General features: G+C 54.1%; 1 protein-coding gene across 1 annotated transcript in view; it reads left to right on the forward strand.

Moving 5' to 3' along the window:
* The window catches only part of LOC112059967 (B-cell differentiation antigen CD72), a 51,118-nt gene that overhangs the window by 21,031 nt on the left and 8,750 nt on the right, over nt 1-21,337 (forward strand). Inside the window, exons 7-8 of the mRNA XM_065549930.1 lie at nt 5,368-5,468; nt 20,342-20,536. Of these exons, the coding sequence (XP_065406002.1) occupies nt 5,368-5,468; nt 20,342-20,492 (252 nt within the window). The 3' untranslated portion in view covers nt 20,493-20,536. The remainder of the gene's footprint in view (nt 1-5,367; nt 5,469-20,341; nt 20,537-21,337) is intronic.

The following is a 21,337-nucleotide window of genomic DNA, read 5'->3' on the forward strand; positions in this document are numbered from 1 at the left end:
GAGGAGAATTAGCGCAGGGGCGGCGTGCTTGGGGAGGAGGCGGAGCAGAGGTGAGCTGGGGTGGGGAGCTGCTCCCCGGGGGGCGGGAGCTGCCACGGGGGGGGGCTCCTCAGGGCAGGGGGGGAGGGGAGCTGCCGCAGGGCGGGGGGTGGGCGCCTAGGGCGCGAAACTTCCTTGCACCGGCCCTGGGTGTGGATAATGGTTGGGACAGTCAGGGGACAGGTAGGGGGTAGGGTCCTAGGGGGGCAGTCAGGGGACAAGAGGCAGGGAGACTTAGGTAGGGGTTGGAGTCCTGGGGGGCAGTTAGGGGCAGGGGTCCCAGGAGGGGGTAGTCAGGGGACAAGGAGCGGGGGGGGGGTTCTGAGGGGGGCAGTCAGGGGGTGTGAAGTAGGAGGGAGTGGATGGGGGCGGGACTAGGGCAGGGGCGGGGCTAGGGCAGGGCTCCCTGGGTGCACACCCTAATGAAATAGGCTGTGCACGCCTGTGATCCCTGCACGATCATTCAGGGCACCACATGGACCCGCTCTGGGGACGTCTCTTTTATCCCCCTCATTCAGGGTGTGGCCCCGGCCTTATTCACTGCACAGTACTCAGACCCGGCTCTGAACACGAATTATTGCTTTCCCCCTGCGCTTCCCCATGGGATGATCAGGAGTTCAGTGGAGGGAGAGGAGGAGGGGGCTGAGCCTTGGGGGACCTGCCAGAGCCCCTGGCTGATGGTGCATCTGGGCTGACGAGCAGGGAGAAAGGGCTCATTACCTTGGGGAGAAGCAGCCCCTCCCCGTGCAGCAGGGCATGTATACTCTGACGGGGGCAGCTCGGGCCAGGCAGGGTAAATGCAGCTCTCCCGACTTCTGCAGCAGCAAACTCCTCTGCTGGAGCGCTGGGCTGCTCTGGGCCTGCAGGTCTGTTGTATTAATTTAGAGGGAATGTAGCAGCCCGAAGAGTCAAAGGTGTTAACACGACCCTGTCACTGTCCAGCACTGAAGAGTTTGAAACAATGTTCGGGGTTTGGTCTACGGAGACCTCGGCCTGCTGAGTGCCACGGCAAACACTCCATTCACCAGCCCCTTAACCTTTCATTAAACATACAGAAAAGAAGGAAAAAGAGTTAAAGACTTTGGAATGTAAAGTATTAAGAAAGGCTTGCATTTGAACAACATCCCTTGTTCCCTTTCCCTTCAGCTAGAGAGTTTTTAAAAAGAACCTTCCCCCTTTTGACAGTCTCTTAGATTCATAGACTCATAGACTCATAGACTTTAAGGTCAGAAGGGACCACTATGATCATCTGGTCTGACCCCCTGCATGCTGCAGGCCATAAAACCGTCCCTACCCCTTCCCTGGACTCTGCTGTTGAAGTCCCCAATCCTGTTTTTAGTGACTTCAATCGGCAGAGACCCTCCTGCTAGAGATCCCTGCCCCATGCTGCGGAGGAAGGGGAAAAACCTCCAGAGGCTCAGCCAATCTGCCCTGGAGGAAAATTCCTTCCCGACCCCAAATATGGCGATCAGTAAGACCCCGAGCATATAGGCAAGAGTCTCCAGCCCGACCCCTGTTAGCCATTATACTATTTACCTACCATTGCTTGGCTTTCCTTGACTACTATGTTTTACCATTAAACCATTCCCTCCATAAACTTATCTAACTTAATCTTAAAACCAGACAGGTCCGTCGCCCCCACCGTTTCCCTCGGTAGGCCGTTCCAATATTTCACCCCTCTGACGATCAGAAACCTTCGTCTAATTTCAAGTCTGAACTTCCCCACGGCCAGTTTATATCCATTCGTTCTTGTATCCACGTTAGTACTAAGCTGGAATAATTCTTCTCCCTCCCTTGTATTAATCCCTCTAATATATTTAAAGATAGCAATCATATCCCCCCTCAGCCTTCGCTTTGTCAGACTAAACAACCCAAGCTCCTCTAGTCTCCTTTCGTACGACAGGTTTTCCATTCCTCTGATCATCCTAGTGGCCCTTCTCTGCACCCGTTCCAGTTTGAGTTCATCTTTTTTAAACATGGGAGACCAGAACTGCACACAGTACTCCAAATGAGGTCTCACCAGCGCCTTGTACAACGGAAGCAGGACCTCCTTATCCCTACTAGATATACCTCGCCTAATGCATCCCAAGACAGCATTGGCTTTTTTCACCGCCACGTCACATTGTCGACTCATAGTCATCCTGCGATCTACAAGGACCCCTAGGTCCTTCTCCTCTTCCGTTACTTCTAACCAATGCGTCCCCATCTTGTAACTAAAATTGTTATTAGTCATCCCCAAATGCATCACCTTACACTTTTCACTATTAAATTTCATCCTATTTCTGATACTCCAATTCACAAGCTCATTCAAGTCTCCCTGCAGAATATCCCTATCCTCTTCCGAATTTACAACGCCTCCCACCTTCGTATCATCCGCAAACTTTATCAGCCCACTCCTGCAATCGGTTCCGAGGTCAGTTATAAATAGATTAAATAAAATGGGTCCCAAAACCGAACCTTGAGGCACTCCACTAGTAACCTCCCTCCAACCTGACAGTTCACCCTTCAATACAACCCGCTGCATTCTCCCCATTAACCAATTCCTTATCCACCTCTGGATTTTCATATCGATCCCCATGTTTTTCAGTTTAACTAATAATTCCTCATGGGGTACAGTATCAAACGCTTTACTGAAATCCAGGTATATTAGGTCCACCGCATTTCCCTTATCTAATAAATCCGTTACTTTCTCAAAGAAGGAGATCAGATTCATTTGGCACGATCTGCCCTTCGTAAAACCATGTTGTAATTTATCGCAATTGCCACTACCCTCCAGGTCCTCAACTAGTTTTTCTTTCAGAATTTTCTCTAACACCTTGCACACTACAGATGTTAAACTAACAGGCCTGTAGTTACCCGGATCACTTTTTTTCCCTTTCTTGAAAATAGGAACCACATTAGCTATTCTCCAGTCTAACGGGACCACCCCCGAGTTTACAGATTCATTAAATATTATCGCTAACGGGCCTATTTCCCGTGCCAATTCCTTCAATATTCTCGGATGAAGATCGTCCGGTCCTCCTGACTTAGCCCCATTAAGGTGTTCAAGTTTTGTTTCTACCTTGGATACGGTAATCCCCCATCCTGAATGCCCCTCTGTAGTGGTGCTAGTATCCCTAATACCTTCATTGGCCTCATTAAACACCGATGCAAAATATTCATTAAGATATTGCGCCATGCTTAGATTGTCTTTAATCTCCTCTCCGTCAATAGTCTTCAGCGGTCCCACTTCTTCTTTCTTTGCTTTCTTCCTAGTTATGTGGCTGTAAAACCTCTTACTATTGCTTTTAATTCCCCTCGCTAGGTCCAACTCTACACGGCCTTTGGCCTTTCTCACTCTATCTCTACATTCTCTGACTTCACTTAGGTACATTTCCTTACTGATCCCTCCCCTCTTCCACTCTTTGTACGCTTTCTGTTTTTTCCTAATAGCCCCTTTGAGTCGGTCGCTCATCCAGCTCAGTCTAAATCTCTTGCTTAGTAATCTTTTTCCCTTTTTTGGAATACAGGCCTCCGACAGCTCATGCATCTTTAACTTAAAGTAATCCCAGGCTTCTTCTGCCTTTAAATTCATTAATACGTTTGCCCAATCCACTTCCCTTACCAGTCCCCTTAATTTGTTAAAATTGGCCTTTTTAAAATTATAAATTATAGATGAGCGGCTCTCAGCCTTTCCAGACTGCTGTACCCCATTCAGGAGTCTGATTTGTCTTGGGTACCCCCAAGTTACACCTCACTTAAAATCTGCTTGGTTACAAAATCAGACATAAGAATACACAAGTGTCACAGCACACTGCTACTGACAAATGGCTGACTTTCTCATTTTACCATATCATTATAAAATAAATCAATTGGAATATAAATATTGTACTTACATTTCAGTGTATCGTTTATAGAGCAGTACAAACAAGTCATTGTGTGTGTGAAATTTGTGCTGACCTCACTAGTGGTTTTTATGTAGTCCGTTGTAAAACTAGGCAAATATCTAGAGGAGTTGATGTACCCCCTGCAAGAGCTCTGGGTACCCCCAGGGGTACATGTATCCCTGCTTGAGAACCACTGTCCTAGATTGTATCAAAGACGGTGATAACTGTCCTGGGGAGAGGAGAAGACATTAGCTGAGATGAGCTAGTGCTGCTGTTATCGTCCGATCCTGTTTCCTAAAAGGCAAAACAAGACAAACACCCACAAGGGGAGAGAAGAGAACAGCAAAGAGGAAATGCAGCTTCTGTCTCTGGTGCTGACTCCCACTTGCAGCCTCACTGCTGGAGAGACTCAGGCCCAGCACAAGGTCCGATCGGCTACTCTGAGACCTGACAAACTCATACCAGCATTGGTCTGGTTAGGGCCTTGCATTCCCCTGCCTCCCTGGTCACAGGCTCACATGTTGCAACATGTACAGTCTTGGCCGACTGCCCAGACTCTTATTAGACAGAAGGCAAATGGAGAAGGATGGGGAGGGAAGAAATAAGGTGGGGAAGGAAAGGGACACCCAAGGGCGATGGGGAGATGAAGTCTCACATCCCAAGTGGTGTTCAGGACTCAGCCAGAGCTGATGTGATCTGGGTCCCTCTCTCTGGTCTGGTCTGGTCAGGCCAGGACATCTCTCAGGGTCCGAACGATGGTCCCAGGAGACGGGTGGGGGGCAGCCAGGACGGTGAAGCTGGCTCTAGTAGGCAACTTGTCTCCCAAAGTCTCTTTCTTTAAGGATGCTGAAGGGAGCAGTGGGTGGAACAGCCCCTCCCCCCCTCCTTGTTTTGTCCACCAATTCGGCCTAATTTCTGACACACCAATTCCGACTCCTTGACTTCCATCCCACACGTCTCTTGTTCACCAGGCAAAGCTTTAACACAGTCCTTGAGTTACACCAGGGGCCTTTTTGTTTGGACTAATTCAGTCTGTCTCCTTTCTGCACCGTTTCCCATCACATTGGTTGTCCTGGAGGTATTGTGACAGCTTAGGAACCGTCACTCACTTTTCACAGCTGAGCGCACACTTCGGGGAAAGTCGTGGGCCCAGTTATCACAGCAGGTCCCAGCAGGGCCTCTCATTTCTGGTGGGCTGGGCTGAGTGGGATCCAGCACGATGGATAACCAATAGCAGGGTGCGCTGGGGGGATGCTGTTCGCTGCCCCACACCTGGCTAGCTGGGTAACCCCACTTCTGGAGCAATGTGATGGTGCTCATGGGAACATCCTTTTCTCCACCAGCTAATCCTTTCCCTGCAGTTCAGTGCCCAGTCTCCACACGCACATGCAATGCACACTCTGCTTCTTCACAGCTGTCACTTGAATGCAGGGGTGTCATTACGTAACTCTTTTCTTCCTAGAATTTTCTGAAAAATACTGATGTGCAGTATTGGATTGGACTAAACCGGAATAAGGAATCACAGTGGCAGTGGAAGTGGGTTGATGGCTCACGCTTTAAACTGTAAGTACAATATTTATTTCTTAAGAGAGATGCTCCATTTGCTAACCAGTGGCACCATCGAAAAGAAACAGGCACGTTAGTAACTGTAGCTAAAGCCACTGACTAAAGTGCTGGAAGGGTTAGAAGTGGCTTCCCCGTAATGGAACCAACCGGCCGGCAGTTTCTCACATGGACCCTTTCCCAGAGGGGAATATTTAAAGCAACACCGTGTACTCGAAAGCTGCCAAATAACGAGTTTCAAGCAGTTCCAAGTCCTCTGAGTAAATTCTTTACCTGTAGTGCCCAAGAGTAAGTCAGGTGATTTACTGGGAGGTCAAGGGGCAAAACCACAGAACAAATGAGTGTAAAACACAGATCCAGATGTCAGGACCATACTGAGCGGCGCTGGCAGGGACGTGAAGAGGAGACATTTCTTAATTGTCTCTGACCCAATGCTGGGAATCTGGGTAATAAGCCAGAGGAATTGGAAAATCTCATTAATGAGAAGAAATTACGTATTATTGTCATCACTGAGGCCTGGCAGGATGAGTCGCAGGACGGGGATGTTAAACTCACTGGTTACAGCCTCTTTAGGAAGGTTTGGGGGGCACTCTGCATTACAGGCAGCATCACCTGTTTTAGAGGTATTGCTAATTCAGAAGTGCAGGATCATGCTGTCACGGAGTCCCCAGGCGATGCTCTGGAACTGCTCCCCACAAAGCCAGTCAGGACTTTGGGGAGCCTCCTCTCCCTCGGAGCAGACTGTCTTCAGGGCAAGAAGCTCCCACGGCTTCACCTCCTGGGTCTGACCTTGGAGCATTCAGCATATGCCCCTCCGTGCGCTTCCCACAGTGAGTCTGCCCAGGCGGGTCCTGGGGAAGCCAGAGGGTCCTGCACCCCCACTTCATAGTCAGACGTGACTCTCAGCCAGCCAGTAAAACAGGTTTATTAGATGACAGGAACATGGTCTAAAACAGAGCTTGTAGGTACAGAGAACGGGATCCCTCAGCCAGGTCCATTCTGGGGCCCAGCGAGCCAGACACCCACGTCTGCCCTCACTTCCCATCCCCAGTCAGCTCCAAACTGAAAACCCCCTCCAGCCCCTCCTTTCTGGCCTTTGTCTTTTTCCCGGGCCAGGAGATCACCTGATCTCTATGTTCACCTTTAGCTATCCCCTTGCAAGGGGGAAGGGCCCTAGCCATTTGTTGCTAGGATACAGAGTGTCAGCCATGTATGCACACTGGAGACTTAAGACATGCATAGGGGAAACTGAGGCACCCACACAGTATTCGGAGGAAACATTAAGAACAGTCCCACTTCGTCACACATGTGTATGGATGAACATGCTACCAAAGCCCAGCTGGTGTACTGGTGGGTCTGTTACAGACACCAAATCAAACCAGAGAACAGAATGGGATACTCACTAACCACTTGTCTGTGACGTGGGAAGAAAAACTGTGTTATGGGGGACTTCAGTCTGGGAGTGGTGCAGGAGGTCTCCAGCAGCCAGTAGTAAAACCTCATTTAAGTTTCTAAACATTAGTGATAATATTCTAACACATGGGGTGTTTAATAAGCAGCAGGTTTAATACAAACAAAAGGAACAAAATAAAACAAAATAAATCTGTTAGTCTTTAAGGTGCCACCAGACTCCTTGAGTATTTCTTCACACAAGACACAGTCAACCTGTGGAACTCTTTGCCAGAGGATGTTGTGAAGGCCAAGTCTATAACGGGATTCAAAAAAGAACTAGATAAGTTCATGGAGGATAGGTCCATCAATGGCTATTAGCCAGGATGGGCAGTGATGGTGTCAGTAGCCTCAGTTTGCCAGGAGCTGGGAATGGGCGACAGGGGATCTTACTGATCGCCATATTTGGGGTCGGGAAGGAATTTTCCTCCAGGGCAGATTGGCTGAGCCTCTGGAGGTTTTTCGCCTTCCTCCGCAGCATGGGGCAGGGATCTCTAGCAGGAGGGTCTCTGCCGATTGAAGTCACTAGTAACAGGATTGGGGACTTCAGCAGCAGAGTCCAGGGAAGGGGTAGGGACGGTTTTATGGCCTGCAGCATGCAGGGGGTCAGACCAGATGATCATAATGGTCCCTTCTGACCTTAAAGTCTATGAGTCTATGAGTCTATGGGGTGGATCACTTGATGATTTCCTGTTCTGATCATTGCCTCTGGGGCACCTGGCACTGGCACTGTTGGAAGACAGGATACTGGGCTAGATGGACCTTTGGTCTGACCCAGTACGGCAGTTCTTACGTTCTTACCCCCAACACGAGGTGTGACGATGCTGCCCGTAGGAACCAGCTGAGGTCATTCAATTAGGATGAACTGCAAACAGAAACGGGGCAGACAAACCCCAAATGCTGGTGGTTATTCCAATACTTAGATTTACCAACCAGCACAAAACAGCTTCTGTAGTACCTCACTGGTTACTCAGACGTCCAAACAACGCAGTTCCCGTAAAGTGCCCAGCCTCAGGCCTCCGTCCAGACACACCTGTCAGATATGATGATGATTACTGAAAATCTTCTCTCATCATATAAAAGAAAAGGTTCTTCCAACCCCAAAGGATCAGCCACATACCCAGGTCCAATTATAACTTAGATCTTACCCAGAATACACGCTATAGCCAATTCTTATTAACTAAACTAAAATTTATTAAAAGAGAAAAGAGAGAGTGTGTTGGTTAAAAGATCAATATACAGACAGACTTGAATTCAATTCTTGAGGTTCAGATACATAGCAGAGATGAGCTTGTAGTTGCCAAAAATCCTTTTAGAAATAGTCCAGAGGTTATAGTCCAATGTCCATATTCAGGGTGACTCCAGTCAGTGACTGGGGATCTCAATCCTTGTGGCTTAAGGTTTCCCCCTCTTGAAACCCAAAGCAGATCTGAGATGAAGCAGGATCGTGTCCCAAGGTTCTTATACATTTCCAGCAGCCTTTCGGCCTGAGAAAACAATAGGCCTAACTCTCCTTCTCCCAAACATCCTAGCAATTAGCACAGGGTAATTTATCCATTAAACAGTTCAGATACAGGTTACCACAACCTTCAAAGAGACATAGAGACAATAATACTATTTCCCTCAAGTGTCTTCCTAAATGTTAATACTCCTTTTTTGATCTTTGAATCAAAGCTATATCAATAGACAAGACTTGTTTGCTTGTATCACAAGACCTGAGCAAACATCTACCCTTCTACCTCTAACAATGCAGACTTGCATTTCAAAGCTCTATTCATTTACAGATCTTCCTAACCAGTCTCTAAAGTTGGGCCATGGGTCAGGTCAGTCTGGGAGTTAATTAACTCTTTCTGGCCCTGTCGCCTTCCAATGAGATATTATATCACACTCATAACTTCACACCCCCAACACAAAATTGATGCAGGAAGGGATGACACAGACATCACTGACTGCATCCCAAGAGCTTCCCATCCTGGGTTCTGTCTCACTACAGCTTGTACTGGGTTAGTGGCTGTATCAGTGTATAACAGAAATGGTTTATCAAAGTCCTGGTTCATAACATGATTGAATCTCTTTACAAACTCAAGGTAAATCTTGGTTAGAACAATAGTGGATTGGATCTGCTCTTGCAGCATGGTTCCTGTATATCTCATGATCTTGCCAAGAGCTAAAGAAAATAGGGGCAGGGCTGTTGGCAGAGGGGGGTAGAGCACCCACCGGCGGGAGCAGAAGTCGGCGCCTATGCTTATGTCCTGTAGAAATAACCTCTGTTCTTGGTTCCCAGAAGCACTGCCATGCATTAAATCACGTTTTGTTGGACTGTGACCATTTAAGCAGACAATACGGACAACTGTAACAGTCTCCTGTCTTCCTCATTACTCACCACCCCACCAATCTTTGTGTCACCGGCATATTTACCAGCCAAGATTTTATATCATGATCTAGATTGTTGATAACATTGAAGTGTTGGACCAGGAACGGCTCTTTGGGCGACCCCGCTAGAAATGGCCGCGGTCATTGTGAGCAAAGACATTTCACAACCTCCTAGTGAGCCAGTTTTAATCCATCTAACATGTGTCCTGTTAGTTCCATGTGTGATCCTCCCGCCAGGTGCAGCCGGTAGCAGCCAGGGCTGGGTTCAGTGTCTGGGGGATCCTTTCCATCGATACAACACAGAGCCGGCTCCAGCCCCCACCGAGTGACCCGGGACAATTACACCCCACCCCTGGGCGCCTCTGAGAGAGCAAACTTCCCCTCTTGCAAGCACAGAGTCTGAGTGTAGGAAAGAAACTTTTAATAAAAGGAGGGAAGTCACCCTGCATTAATTAGGGAAAATGCCACAAGCAGGATTCATAAACAAACTGTGAGCAGGACGCCCACCCAGAGTGCGTGGGGCAGAGCTTCCGCATCGTGTTCTTCCGTCCTACAACCGAACGTTCCTTTTCTGTGCCCTCCTCTGCTCCCTCACCGCTCCCCACTCGCAGAGGGTGTCCTGGGTCAGTGAGGACCCAGGGTTCAGAGGTGCAGCTTGGTGAGTTCCCCTCCCACCCAGGGGAGAAGGCACCTGCAGGGCCGGCTCCAGGCACCAGCTTGGCAAGCAGGTGCTTGGGGCGGCCACTCCGGAGAGGGGCGGCAGGTCCAGCTATTCGGTGGCAATTCGGTGGACGGTCCCTCACTCCTGCTCGGAGCGAAGAACCTTCTGCCGAATTGCCGCCGCAGATCACAATCGCGGCTTTGTATTTATTTATTTATTTTTGACTGCCTGGGGCAGTCAAAACCCTGGAGCCGGCCCTAGGCACCTGGCTTGCTCCGGCCTCTGAGCACTTGCCCTGCCGGCCGCCCTGCCAGCCGCTCGCTGCTCTGCCAGCCACTCGCTGCTCCACTGCACAGTGTCATCTGCTGCTGCCACCTGCCTCTCTGCTGTGACCTCTGCAGGTCGGTCTCTTCAGGCTCTCCCAGCTCTCAGTGACTGTCAGCTCTTAGCAGGGGAACTGCCTTGCTGAACCAGGCTGGGCAGAAACGCTGCCCCCAAGTGATGTCAGCGCTAGGGAGCACTTAACAAAAGACTCCTCACGGAGCTGCACTTAGCTCTATCTGTGGACAGTGGGGAGGAGCAGGTTAAACTGTGCTTAGGACCCTTAAATATAGTCCACACCTCTTAGCAGAGACCGATCTTAGCTCATATCACAGGGGAGGGGCTGGCATTCAAGCCCCCGGCTTAGCAGGCTCCTTTCAGTTGAGGGCGACCCCCTCAATCAGGACAGGCTCAGCACGGTTCGGCTGCCCTTTATTCATACAATAAAGGTAACATGGATAACAGCGTTTCACCCCCCTGCAGTCAGTACTAAAGTGATTTGTATCCCAACACCAGCCAACGTTGATCACTTTGGGCAGCACCGCTCTGTCTGCTGGATGCCGACGCAGAGCGTGTGTGTTCATGTAAATACAGTCTGGTCCTGCAGCCTTTTCCCCTCCCCAGCTCGCTGTCTGGAGAGCTCCATCACACCCTGCTTACACCTGTCCTGCACGTTTTTAAATCAAAATATCATGTGGTACTAAGGCAAATGCCTTGGAGAAATCCAAGTATTCTGTACCTTTATCACACTGCACCTTTAGCAACCAGACCTGTAATCCTGTAAAAACGGCTTGAGACGCCCTACCTTCCATGAAACCATACCGACTGACTGGCATTCATCATATTTTAGCCTCTATCAAAAAGGAAGTAGAGTTCCAAATGAACCATTCCATTATTCTGCCCAGGATCGACACGAGGCGAACGGGTCTGTAGTTCCCTGGGGCGTCCCTTTTACCCCTTTTAAATATTGGAGCTACACTGGGAGGCCTCCAGTCCTTTGGAATTGAAGTTTTCCAAGGCCTTGGCTACACTTACCGGCAAGTTCGACGGCTGGAAATCGAACTTCTGGGTTCGACTTATCGCGTCTAGTCTGGACGCGATAAGTCGAACCCGGAAGTGCTCGCCGTCGACTGCGGTACTCCAGCTCGCCGAGAGGAGTACCGCGGAGTCGACGGGGGAGCCTGCCTGCCGAGTGTGGACCAAGGTAAGTTTGAACTAATTCGAAATAAGGTACTTCGAACTTCAGCTACGTTATTCACGTAGCTGAAGTTGCGTACCTTAGTTCGAATTAGGGGGGGTAGTGTAGACCAAGCCCAAGACTTGTTAAAATTTAGCCTTAGTGGTTCTGAGAGCTCCTTGGCCAGTTTCTTTGAGACCCTGGTGTGTAAGCTATGGATTTGAAAGTGTACGTGTTAGTTTGAATGTAGAGGGGTTTACTCACCACTGGTGCCCCCTTCACAGCTGGGCAGGGAGTGCCAGGTTCGCTGCTTCTCACACCCCTGTCACAACTACTGTGGCCCTGTGGTGGTGTCTTTCTTTCCATGACTCAGCCCTGTGGCCGGGTCACATTTAGCCCCACCTCTTCCAGGGTAACAAAGTCCCACAGAAACAAATATACGCTCCCTCCATCCAGTCTGTCGCCCTCTGTTCTGGGCCCACTGGCCCATAGATCCTTTTTCCAGGGCTTCGAGTCGTCCACCCCCCGTCTCAGGGACCTTCAGGCCCCCTTCCCCATGGCTGGTGGCGGAGCCCAGGCCTGCCCCCTTGTTGCGGATTGTGGGGGAGTTAGGGCCCTGCACCCCTCTTCCCGAGATTCACTGCGACTCTCAGCCAACCAGTAAAGCAGAAGGTTTATTTAAGGACAGGAACACAGTCTCAAGCAGAGCGTGTAGGTACGACCAGACCCCCTCAATTAGGTCTAGGGTGACCAGACAGCAAATGTGAAAAATCGGGACAGGGGGTGGGGGGTAATGGGAGCCTATATAAGAAAAAGACCCAAAAATCGGGACTGTCCCTATAAAATCGGGACATCTGGTCACCCTAATTAGGTCCCTCTGGGAGGTTCAGGGAGCTTAGACCCCAGCTTGGGGTTCCCTGCGTTGCACCACCCAGCCCCAACCGAAACTAAACTCCAAACTCCTCCCGCTGCTCCTCTCCTTTGTTCAGTCTCCCAGGCAGAAGGTGTTAATTCTCCCCACCCCCGTTCCTGGCTCAGGTTACAGCTCAGGTAGCTTCCTTCAAGGGAAGTCCCACATCCCCACTGCAACCCCCCTGCAACATTCCCAGGTCAAATCTGCCCTGCTCCCTGCTCCGTCACATCTCTCCCCCCTTCGAGACTGAACTGAGCGGGGTCACTCTGACCAGTGACCTGGGGAAGTTCAGGGCTCCCTCTCCGGGACAACGCGTCCGCTATCAGGTTGTCACGTCCCTTCACATGGACCACGTCCATGTCATAATCCTGCAGGAGCAGGCTCCATCTCAGGAGCTTGGCGTTGGCTCCTTTCATCTGGTGCAGCCAGGTCAGGGGAGAGTGGTCGGTGTGCACGGTGAAGTGACGCCCAAAGAGATATGGCTCTAGTTTCTTGAGGGCCCACACCATGGCCAGGCATTCCTTCTCGATGGCCGCGTAGTTCTGCTCCCGGGGTAGTAACTTCTTGCTCAGGTACACGATGGGGTGTCTCTCCCCCTTTTCATCCTCCTGCATTAACACCGCCCCCAGTCCTGTGTCTGAGGCGTCGGTGAACACCATAAAGGGCTTGTCAAAGTCTGGGTTTCCCAGAACTGGGCCACTGACCAGAGCCTCCTTCAGCGCCCGGAGAGCCTCCTGGCACTCCTCGGTCCAGACCACTTTGTCTGGCTTCCCCTTCTTGCACAGCTCAGTGATGGGGGCGGCTATGGCGCTAAAGTGGGGCACGAACCTCCGATAGTATCCTGCCATCCCAATAAAGGCTTGGACCTGCTTTTTGGTTTGAGGAGCGGGCCAGTCTCTGATCACCTCCACTTTGGCTGGTTCCGGCTTTAGGCAGCCGCTTCCCACCCGGTGGCCTAGGTAGGATACCTCAGCCATCCCCACCTTGCACTTCTCCGGTTTTACGGTCAGCCCAGCCTTCTGGAGTCGGTCCAGCACTTGTGTAACCTGGGATATGTGGTCCTCCCAGGTCTGGCTAAAGACACAGATGTCATCGATATACGCCACGGCAAAACTCTCCATCCCCCTCAGTAGCTGATCCACCAGGCGCTGGAAGGTGGCCGGCGCTCCCTTGAGGCCGAAGGGCAGGGTCAGGAACTCATAGAGCCCCAGAGGGGTGACAAAGGCCGATTTCAGCCTGGCATCTGCATCCAGCGGCACTTGCCAATAGCCCTTTGTAAGATCCATGGTGGTAAGGTACCGAGCACCTCCCAGCTTGTCTAGGAGCTCGTCCGGCCTGGGCATGGGGTAGGCATCGGCTACAGTGATGGCATTGAGCTTCCGATAGTCCACACAGAACCGGATCGACCCGTCCTTTTTGGGGACCAGCACCACCGGCGAGGCCCAAGGGCTGGAAGACGGCTGGATCACCCCCAAAGCCAGCATGTCATTGACCTCTCTTTCCAGGTCCTGAGCAGTTTTCCCTGTGGCTCGGAAGGGGGAGCATTTTATAGGCGGGTGCGATCCTGTCTGCACCCGGTGGACAGTCAGATTAGTGCGTCCAGGCTGGTTGGAAAACAGCTGCTGGTACAGATGCAGCACCCCTCTGATCTCAGCTCGCTGGGCAGGGGTTAGCCGATCAGAGAGGGGAATTGCTTCCAGGGGGAAGCCAACTCTTGTCCCAGAGAATAGATCTACTAAAGGGTCATCTCCCTGCCCCTCCCACTGTCCACACACGGCCAATACCATATTCCCCCTGTCATAATATGGCTTCATCATATTCACATGGTACACCCGGTGGTGGTGTGCCCGGTTCGACAGCTCCACCACATAGTTTACCTCGTTTAGTTGCTTGACAACCTTGAAGGGCCCTTCCCAGGCGGCCTGGAGTTTGTTTTTCCTCACGGGGATGAGGACCATCACCTGATCCCCAGTGGCGAAGGCGCGGGCCCGTGCTGTGCGGTCATACCAGACCTTCTGCTTCCTCTGGGCTCTGGCCAGATTCTCCCTGGCCAGGCCCATGAGCTCGGCAAGTCGTTCCCGGAAGGTCAGGACATACTCCACCACCGACTCTCCGTCAGGAGTGGCCTTCCCCTCCCATTCGTCTCTCATCAGGTCCAGGGGCCCCCTTACCCGCCTTCCATATAGCAGTTCGAAAGGCGAAAACCCGGTAGACTCCTGGGGTACCTCCCTGTACGCAAACAGCAGGTGAGGTAAGTACTTGTCCCAGTCCTGCGGGTGCTGATTCATAAATGTTTTCAGCATCATTTTTAGCGTCCCATTGAACCTCTCCACCAGCCCGTTGGATTGGGGGTGATATGCTGAGGCCCAGTTGTGCCGGACCCCACATCTCTCCCACAAGCACCGGAGTAGGGCCGACATGAAGTTGGACCCTTGGTCCGTCAAGACTTCCTTGGGGAACCCCACTCGGCTGAAAATGGTCAGCAGCGCATCCGCCACAGTGTCTGCTTCAATGGACGATAAGGGCACTGCCTCGGGGTAGCGGGTGGCGAAATCGACCACCACCAGGATGTATTTCTTCCCAGACCGGGTCGTCTTGCTGAGAGGTCCCACTATGTCCATGGCCACCTTCTGGAAAGGCTCCTCTATGATGGGCAAAGGTCTCAATGCTGCCTTCCCCTTGTCCCGGGCCTTCCCCACCCTCTGGCAGGGGTCACAGGATCGGCAGTACTGCCGGACGTTGGTGAAGACCCCGGGCCAGTAAAAGTTCTGTAGCAGCCTCTGCCTGGTGCGCCGGATCCCCTGGTTCCCTGCGAGAGGGATGTCATGGGCCAGGTACAGTAGCTTGTGGCGAAACTTCTGGGGAACCACCAGCTGCCTCCTGATCCCCCACGACTCCACTTCCCCCGGGGGAGCCCACTCTCGGTACAGGAACCCCTTCTCCCACAGGAACCTCTCCTTGCATCCTCTCCTCATGGTCTGTCCCACACTGAGGTCAGCCAGGCCCCTTAGCTTCCGCAGGGAGGGGTCCTTCTGCAACTCGGCCTGGAACTCGGCGGCTGAGGAAGGGATGGGGACCTGCTCCCTCTCGTCGGCTGGGTCGGAAGCCCCAGCCACCCCGCGGCCTGTCCTTGGGTGTTCCCTCCCCACCCGGGAAGGGTTCGGTGCCTCCGGTGGGACATCCTTCCCAAGGTCAGGGCGTAGTGCCCCTCGCCGGCTCTGGCTACGGGTCACGACTAAGGCGGTCTGGGGGCTGCTTGGCCAGTCCTCTAGGTCCCCCCCCATCAACACCTCAGTGGGCAAATGGTGGTGCACTCCCACGTCCTTGGGGCCCTCCTTGGCCCCCCATTTCAGGTGTACCCTCGCTACGGGAACCTTAAATGGGGTCCCGCCCACCCCGGTCAGGGTCAGGAAGGTGTTGGGCACCACCCGATCTGGGGCCACCACCTCGGGCCGGGCCAGTGTCACCTCTGCGCCCATGTCCCAGTATCCATAAACTTTCTTCCCATCCACCTCCAGGGGAACAAGGCACTCGCTCCGCAGGGACAGCCCCGCGCCAACCCTGTAAACGGAGAACTTTGAATCCGGAGCATCTGGCCCTCCAGAGAAGCTGGCCGGGGGCCCTTCTCTCTCTTGAGCAGTTGATAAGCTGCCAGCCCCTCTTGCGTGGGAAGCCTGCCCCTCGTCCGTCTGGGCCTCTACCAAGTTAACCTGGTGCGGGTTCGGTCTGCTCAGTCTGTCCTGGAGCTTGGGGCACTGGGCCCGAACGTGGCCTCTTCGGCCGCAGTAATAGCAGCTCAGGTCCCGTGGGTCCCCTCGAGCCGGTCGGTTGTCCCTGATGCTGGGCCTTCCCCGTGGGAGGGGATTCCCCATATTCCCCCTTTGGGAGGTCCCAGGGTGACTCTCTCTCTGCATCGCGGCGGGCCTGTTCCTTTGGGGCTCCTCCCTGCCACCCCCTGACCGGCTCTTTACAAACTCATCAGCCAGCTGCCCGGCGTGTCGCGGGTTCTCTGGCTTTCTGTCCACCAACCACAGCCTCAGGTCGGATGGGCACCGCCCATACAGTTGCTCCAGTACCAGCAGTTTAATCAGGTCCTCCTTCGTCTAGGCCCCACCAGCCCACTTGCTGGCGTATCTTTCCATGCGGACGGCTAGTTGCAAATAGGAGATCTCAGGGGTTTTATCTTGACTCCGGAACCTTTCCCGGTACATCTCAGGAGTCAGCCCAAACTCTCGTAGCAGGGCCTTTTTGAATAGTTCGTAGTCCCCTTTCTCTGCCTCTCCCAGTTGGTGGTACAATGCCACGGATTTGGGGTCCAGTAAGGGGGTAAGGACCCGGAGTCTGTCCGCGGGATCCACCCGGTGCAGCTCGCAGGCCGTCTCAAAGGCCTCCAGGAAGTCATCCATGTCCTCCCCCTCCTTGTATGGGGCCATGATGCACTTATCAAAGCCCCGTGCAGTCCTGGGTCCCCCCTCACTCACCGCAGCCGGGGGTTCGCTGCCCCTCAGTCTCGCCAGTTCCAGTTCATGCTGACGCTGTCTCTCATTCTCCTCCCGTTCACGCTGATGCTGTCTCTCATTCTCCTCCCGTTCATGCTGTCTCTGTCTCTCTTCACGCTGATGCTGTCTCTCTTTCTCCTCCCGTTCACGCTGATGCTGTCTCTCTTTCTCCTCCCGTTCATGCTGTCTCTGTCGTTCACGATCCTCCAGCTCTCTCAGTTTTAGCTCTTTCTCCCATTCCAGCCAATTCCGCTCCCCGGATGCCGAACGTCGCCGGGAGGATCCTCTGCTGGCCGGCGGGCTTCGCCGGGGGGACCCCCTGCTGGCCGGGGGGGTCACGGCGCCTTCGGTATTTGCTGGGCTCCTCCCCACCCTTCCCCTAGGCATAGGAAGGAGGGGTCTCGGGAAGCCCTCAGCAGCCGGCTGACCACTCCCAGCTGGGACAGACACTGGTGCCTGCGCTGCATTTGCCAGGCTGCTTCCCTGAGACACAGGGATCAGTTCATTCGCGCGATCTTCCGCCTCCAGCTGGGCAATGAGCTGTTCTTTGGTGAGCCTCCCAATGCGCAGCTGCCTCTGCTTGCACAGCTCCACCAGGTCGCTCTTAAGCCGCTTGGCATACATCTTCCTGCTGGCCACTCACCGGCCTGTGTGCTCACAGCTCCCCACAGTTCCCAGGGGGACCCCTAGTGTGCCAGCCCTTCTCGAGGTCACCGCTTCTCTGCCAGGGTCGAGCTGCAGACTCCTCCGCCCCTGGGACCACTCGCTGCGATCCCCCCGGGGGACCCTGTTACTGCAAAAGTCCTTCTCGCTGGTCACACACTCCCAGGGGTAATAACCGTCTCTCTCTCACTCTTCAGTACGCCTGGTCCCCGTCAATCCCCCTTCGTTTTACTGCTCCCCAGTCACTTACTGCAGGAAGCGCCGTCCACGGGGTGCAGTAGATCCCACCGCTGCCACCAGTTGTTGCGGATTGTGGGGGAGTTAGGGCCCTGCACCCCTCTTCCCGAGATTCACTGCGACTCTCAGCCAACCAGTAAAGCAGAAGGTTTATTTAAGGACAGGAACACAGTCTCAAGCAGAGCGTGTAGGTACGACCAGACCCCCTCAATTAGGTCCCTCTGGGAGGTTCAGGGAGCTTAGACCCCAGCTTGGGGTTCCCTGCGTTGCACCACCCAGCCCCAACCGAAACTAAACTCCAAACTCCTCCCGCTGCTCCTCTCCTTTGTTCAGTCTCCCGGGCAGAAGGTGTTAATTCTCCCCACCCCCGTTCCTGGCTCAGGTTACAGCTCAGGTAGCTTCCTTCAAGGGAAGTCCCACATCCCCACTGCAACCCCCCTGCAACATTCCCAGGTCAAATCTGCCCTGCTCCCTGCTCCGTCACACCCCTACACTCAGCTCCACCCCAGGGACCTAGGCCGGGCAGTCAGGGGTCACCCCACCAAACTCCTTGCTGCCACCTCCCTGCACTTCCTCCTTGCCCTGCAAGAGCCTGGCTGTTCCCCCAGGTCTCCTCACTCCCTGCTCCCGGCGAGGGACTGCGGAGTTCCCCCGGCAGCCTTCCCGCTGCAGACACCCTCTGTGTCTAGCACCCCCCCGCTGGGTTCCTCACTACCTGGCCATGGCCCATCCTCCCGGTGTACCCAGGGGGGTTAACTGGCCTCTCAGGCCCCCATCAGCCTGTGGGGTAGGCACCTCATCACACGTCCCCCGACTTCCACTGGGTTTTTAAACATGTTTTGTTGTTGCTCTCACAGCTCCATTTAAGCAGGATGGTTTTTTGACCAGAGTCACTTCCTGTTTGTGAAATCGTGGCGTTTGGGGCATCCGGTGGGATGACCTTGAACAATTCCAGTTCTTGTAACGCTACTGTGGTGGGGCAAGTCCATCCCGTCACAGCTACCCAACTGGAAACACGTGTGCCCGGTCAGCCGTGCTGACAATTGCTTTAAGCTTTGGGAAACTGGCCCTTTAACTGGACAGTGACTGTTGAGTTTCAGTAACTCTGGGAACACTGGGGAAGTCCCAGAAGGAAGCCAATGGTGCTGGGACAGTGTGTCCAGTTCTGCTGTCCACAGTTCCGGAAGGACGTTGATAATTGGAGGGGGTTCAGAGAGGAGCCACGAGATTGAGTAAGCGATTGGAAAACCTGCCTCGCAGTGAGAGACGCAAAGAGCTCCATCTAGTTAACCTAACAAGGAGGAGGTTACGGGGTGACTTGATCAGTCTATCAGCACCTGCGTGGGGAACACGTGTTTAATACTCGGCTCTTCAGAGGAAGATCTAACACGATCCATTGGGTGGAAGTTGAAGCTAGACACATTCAGACTGGAAATAAGGTGTCCTTTTTTGATAGTGAGAGTCATTAACCATTGGAGCAAGTTACCAAGGGCCGCGGTGGATTCTCCATCACTGACCATGTTTAAATCAAGGTGGGAACTTTTCTAAGAGATCTGCCAAGAATTATTTGGGGGCAGGTCCCTAGCCTGTGCCGTGCAGGGGTCGGACTGGTCCCGGGCCCTGTGCCGTGCAGGGGTCGGACCGGTCCTGGAGCCTGTGCTGGGCAGGGGGTCGGACCAGTCCTGGGGCCTGTGCCGTGCAGGGGGTCAGACCGGTCCTAGGCCCTGTGCCGTGCAGGGGGTCGGACTGGTCCTGGGGCCTGTGCTGGGCAGGGGGTCGGACTAGGTGATCACACTGGTCCCTTCTGGCCCTGGACTCCGTGAAGCTGAGTATGGAGTGGCAGAGCCGGGAGCAGAAGCAGCGTGCCTGGAACAGGGTGCACAGGGAGACGAGCCCCGTGAGGGGGCAGAGGGGCAGGAGTGGCTGAAGGGAGCCTGGCAGGAGCGGCAGGGCAGGGGGAGGTGTGAATGCCGGGGGGGAGCCGGATTCCAAGGCAGAAGCTCAGCTGTGACAACAGCAGCCGGGGGCGGAAACCTTTACAGCCACAGCTTGGGTGCTGAGTGAGTTTAGGCTCCTGCAGGTCTTGGCGGCAGCCGAGGGGATTTTCTGGATCGCCGGGTGCCTAAGCCTGGGGCTTGCGTGGCTTTGTGATCTGGGCCCGCGCACCTACGTCCAGAGCAGATTTCTGAGAGCAGGTGGCTCCTCAGTCTAGCTGCAGACGAAAGCAGAACAAGCCCCAGTGGCTGGAAGATGAAGTGAGACAAAAACCAGACTGGAAATAAGGCACTTAAAAAAAAAAGGGAGAGACCCGGGAGGGGAGTTAAGCCATGGAACAGCTCACCCAGGCACGCGGTGCCGTCTCCATCCCGGGGGGTTTCAGGGCCGAGTGGGGGCAAAGCTCCAGTCCAGCTGAAGCAGAAGCTCCTGGGTGGGCTGCAGGTGCCACTGGGTGAAGTGACTCTGGCCTTGAAATCGACGGGGAGCTGGCATTAGTGCGCCCGCTGGAACGCCAGGGGGGCACAGCTGACAGCCAGTGCAGTGTGGGACGTGCCGCCTCAGTAATGCCCCTTTGCTTTCCAGAGAGTGGCCCTATCAGAGTTACAACTATGAGAGGTGTGGAACAATAAAACGTGGCATCATAAACAGTGACACATGCTACTATGAAAAGAAGCCATGGATCTGTGAGAAGGCACCCAGCCAACCCAGCTCACACGGACCGTGGTTTCCTTAGAGTCCCTGAAGAGACAATCAGTGAGAGCCCTGCAGGACACTCCTGTAAGTGTGGACACCATCCCTGTACTGGGGACATCCCGGGCGAGGTCCAGGTTTGCAGGGCGGTGCTGGGGGTGCAGGGCACATGGGGGGAGGGGAGTGGTGGGTTTGCAGGGCGGTGCTGGGGGGCAGGGCACATGGGGGGAGGGGAGTGGTGGGTTTGCAGGGCGGTGCTGGGGGGGCAGGGCACATGGGGGGAGGGGAGTGGTGGGTTTGCAGGGCGGTGCTGGGGGGGCAGGGCACATGGGGGGAGGGGAGTGGTGGGTTTGCAGGGCGGTGCTGGGGGGCAGGGCACACAGAGGGGCGGGGGCGGGGGGGTTTGCAGGGCAGGGCTGAGGGAGCAGGCCACACGGGGGACGTGGGGAGGTTGCAGGGCAGGGGAGTGGTGGGTTTGCAGGGCGGTGCTGGGGGGGGCAGGGCACACGGGGGCAGGGGAGTGGTGGGTTTGCAGGGCAGTGCTGGGGGGGTAGGGCACACAGGGGTGGGGGAGTGGTGGGTTTGCAGGGCGGTGCTGGGGGGTAGGGCACACAGGGGTGGGGGAGTGGTGGGTTTGCAGGGCGGTGCTGGGGGGCAGGGCACATGGGGAGGAGCGGTGGGTTTGCAGGGTGATGCTGGGGGGGTGTCACGGAGTCCCTGGGCGATGCTCTGGAACTGCTCCCCACAAAGCCAGTCAGGACTCTGGGGAGCCTCCTCTCCCTCGGAGCAGTGTGTCTTCAGGGCAAGAAGCTTCACCTCCTGAGTCTCTTCTTGGAGCATTCAGCATATGCCCCTCCGTGCACTTCCCACAGCGAGTCTGCCCAGGCG

The sequence above is a fragment of the Chrysemys picta genome, chromosome 6, assembly GCF_011386835.1.
Source record: "Chrysemys picta bellii isolate R12L10 chromosome 6, ASM1138683v2, whole genome shotgun sequence".
Lineage (NCBI taxonomy): Eukaryota > Metazoa > Chordata > Testudines > Emydidae > Chrysemys > Chrysemys picta.